Source organism: Marmota flaviventris, chromosome 1 (assembly GCF_047511675.1).
Source record: "Marmota flaviventris isolate mMarFla1 chromosome 1, mMarFla1.hap1, whole genome shotgun sequence".
NCBI classification, from domain to species: domain Eukaryota; kingdom Metazoa; phylum Chordata; class Mammalia; order Rodentia; family Sciuridae; genus Marmota; species Marmota flaviventris.
This window is the reverse complement of record NC_092498.1, coordinates 213064443-213067099: the sequence shown is the minus strand read 5'-3', so window position 1 is coordinate 213067099 and position 2657 is coordinate 213064443. Positions and strand designations below refer to the sequence as shown.

Genomic DNA, 2657 nt, shown 5'->3' with positions numbered 1-2657 from the left:
TCCTATTCATGAATACACCTTTATCTTTGTGCCACATTTTCATTATATGCCCATAAATATCTCTGCCATGATCTTTGAACAAATGAATTTCAGGGGCTATGAAGCAGAATTATAGAGCCCAGGTGTCCAGTTTAACTTACTTTAGTTCTATGGAAAAGGGATGGAAATGCAAATTCAAGGCACCAAGTTTTTTGAAGACGCAGTGATTATGGTCAATGCCATGTGAAGAAATAGTGCTTCTGACGTCTCCATCATCCCCTTCAGCATTGACTCAGTTCCATTGCATTTCTCCTGGTTCATGATCAAGGACTGCAGATCTGAAGTCCCTCCCCTGCCAAGTTCCAACGTCAGCTCAGGCAATGTTCACAACTGATATGAGTATAAATTGAGACAGGATCTTCCTCATGGGAGAAGAAATAGGTATGAAATCCACAGAATTAGAAACATCCAACTGAAATTTGGAGGCACAGGCTGATTATTTACTGATACATAACTGCATACTCAATGAACAGAGTTCAAAACTATGCAAATTGGAACAAGCCAGTCTAATTTTTAAGGACTTCCTAACATTAGTAGAGAAAGAAAAAGAAAAATGAACATCCACAAAAGGTTTTGGAGTTTTTCTCTACTTGGGAGCACACTGGTGCCTAATAGTCACTGGTTTTCTTCCTTTTTAAAAAAATTTAAGATCCATTATGTTCACATTTGCAATTATGGCAAAATATACACATGAAAATTACAATTTTGACCATTCACAGTGACATCAATTACACTCATATTATTGTAAAAATATCACCATGCAATGTCACCAGAACTCTTTTTAAAATCAGGCGAGGCAGGCAGTGACCAAAGGAGGCAGATTTAAATAGGCCACAGAAGAGGCTTTATTTGAGACTCACTCCCGGGTGGAACTTGATTAAACCCACAGAGGGGACAGGAGAAGGATCTGTGGAGAAACCACGTGGAAGCTCGACTGGACTGGACTTTTATGGGGCTTACAGCAGGAAGGGAAGGGCGTGGGACAGGAAAAGGTGTTTTTAGGGTCCCTTGTCCCATTGGAGTTGGTCAGGGGAGGTGGATGAACTCCAGGATTGTCCAGGGGGTCCTGCTGATTGACAGGCATTAGTCCGGAGATCCCACTGATTGACAGGCATTACTGTGGGCACCTGACTGATGTTTCTTTCCTGTGCGGCTGCTTTGTTCTAAGTACCACCACTGACCTAACACCCTTCATCTTCCCAAACTGACACTTCATAAGCATTTTCAAAACTCCTCATCAACAATATACCCCAACACTGATGACCACCATTCCAGTATGAAACATAAAAAATTAAATATATTACAAAACATAATCTGACCCAAAAAGCAGGATTTATAGGTCTAGATGCTATGTATTTGCTTTGCCAAACTACATGTCAAATGGATTTCAGTGACCATGAGGTTAGAATATGCTATTACAAAGCCTTTTCAGGGTGTTATTAATATCTCTGTTCCTCAGAATGTAGATACAGGGGTTGAGCATGTGAGTGACATCTGTGTACATCACTGAGGCCACTGCACCCTTTCTAGAAGAATGAGACACAGCAGTGCCCAGGTACACTCCAAGGCCTGTTCCATAAAATAAGAAAACAATGGATAGGTGAGACCCACAGGTGGAGAAAGCTTTATATTTCCCACCCCGAGATGGGAAGTTCAAAATAGAGGTAACAATTTTATAGTATAAGAAAAAGATCCCTGAGATGGGAACAAAGCCAAATATGGCACCAACGAAGTACATGACTATGTTATTTGTGGAGGTGACAGAACAGGAAAGACTGAGGACCTGAGAGGGATCACAGTAAAAATTTGCAATTTCCACACCTTTCAAGCAGGTAATCTGTAATGCAATCAAATTGTGCAGTTGGGATTCAAAGAGGCTAATCAGAAAAGACACCAAAATTAGAAAGCCACAGAGGCAAGGACTCATGATGACTGAGTAGTGCAAGGGGTGACAGATGGCCACAAAGAGGTCATAGGCCATCACAGTCAGAAGCATGTCATCCATACAGACAAAAATGGCAAAAAGGGACATCTGCATCAGGCAGCCCATGTAGGAGATGGCTCTGCTGTGAGTTTGGATGTTCACCAGCATCTTTGGGACCGTGGTGGAGATGAAACCAATGTCAGCCAAAGACAGGTTGGAGAGGAAGAAGTACATGGGGGTGTGGAGGTGGGGGTCAGAGCTGACAACCAGGATGATGAGCAGGTTCCCAAGCACTGTGACCAGGTACATGGAGGGGAATAGTCCAAAGAGGACAGACTGCAGGTCTGGATCATTTGAGAGTCCCATGAGCTGGAATTATGAGACACATGTGAGATTGTGTTGCTCTTTATTGGTCAGATACCTTTGAAATGGAAAGAAAGTAGGAGAAAAAGGAAATAAAGTATCAGGCTCCATTACTGTGTTTATTTTTAATTCAAATATTTATGATTGAATTTTTCAGACTTGATTCATCAATATCTAACATTTGTGAGAAACCTAATATTCTTGCAACATTTATTATTGTTTTCTGTATTGTTCAATTCCTTCTGTATACATGTACTTATTTTCTAAGTACTAAGAGATACCCAAGGCCTCTTCAATGGTAGGCAATTCTCTAACCTGAAGTGTATGCCCA

At 41.2% G+C, this 2657-nt stretch overlaps 1 protein-coding gene across 1 annotated transcript; it reads right to left on the bottom strand.

Moving 5' to 3' along the window:
* Positions 1–1441: 1441 nt before the first annotated feature.
* LOC114107670 (olfactory receptor 7E178-like) lies at positions 1442–2329 on the bottom strand. Its single transcript, XM_027955054.2, has one exon. The coding sequence runs from the start codon at positions 2327–2329 to the stop codon at positions 1442–1444; it is 888 nt and encodes a 295-aa protein (XP_027810855.2).
* Between the last annotated feature and the right edge of the window lie 328 nt (positions 2330–2657).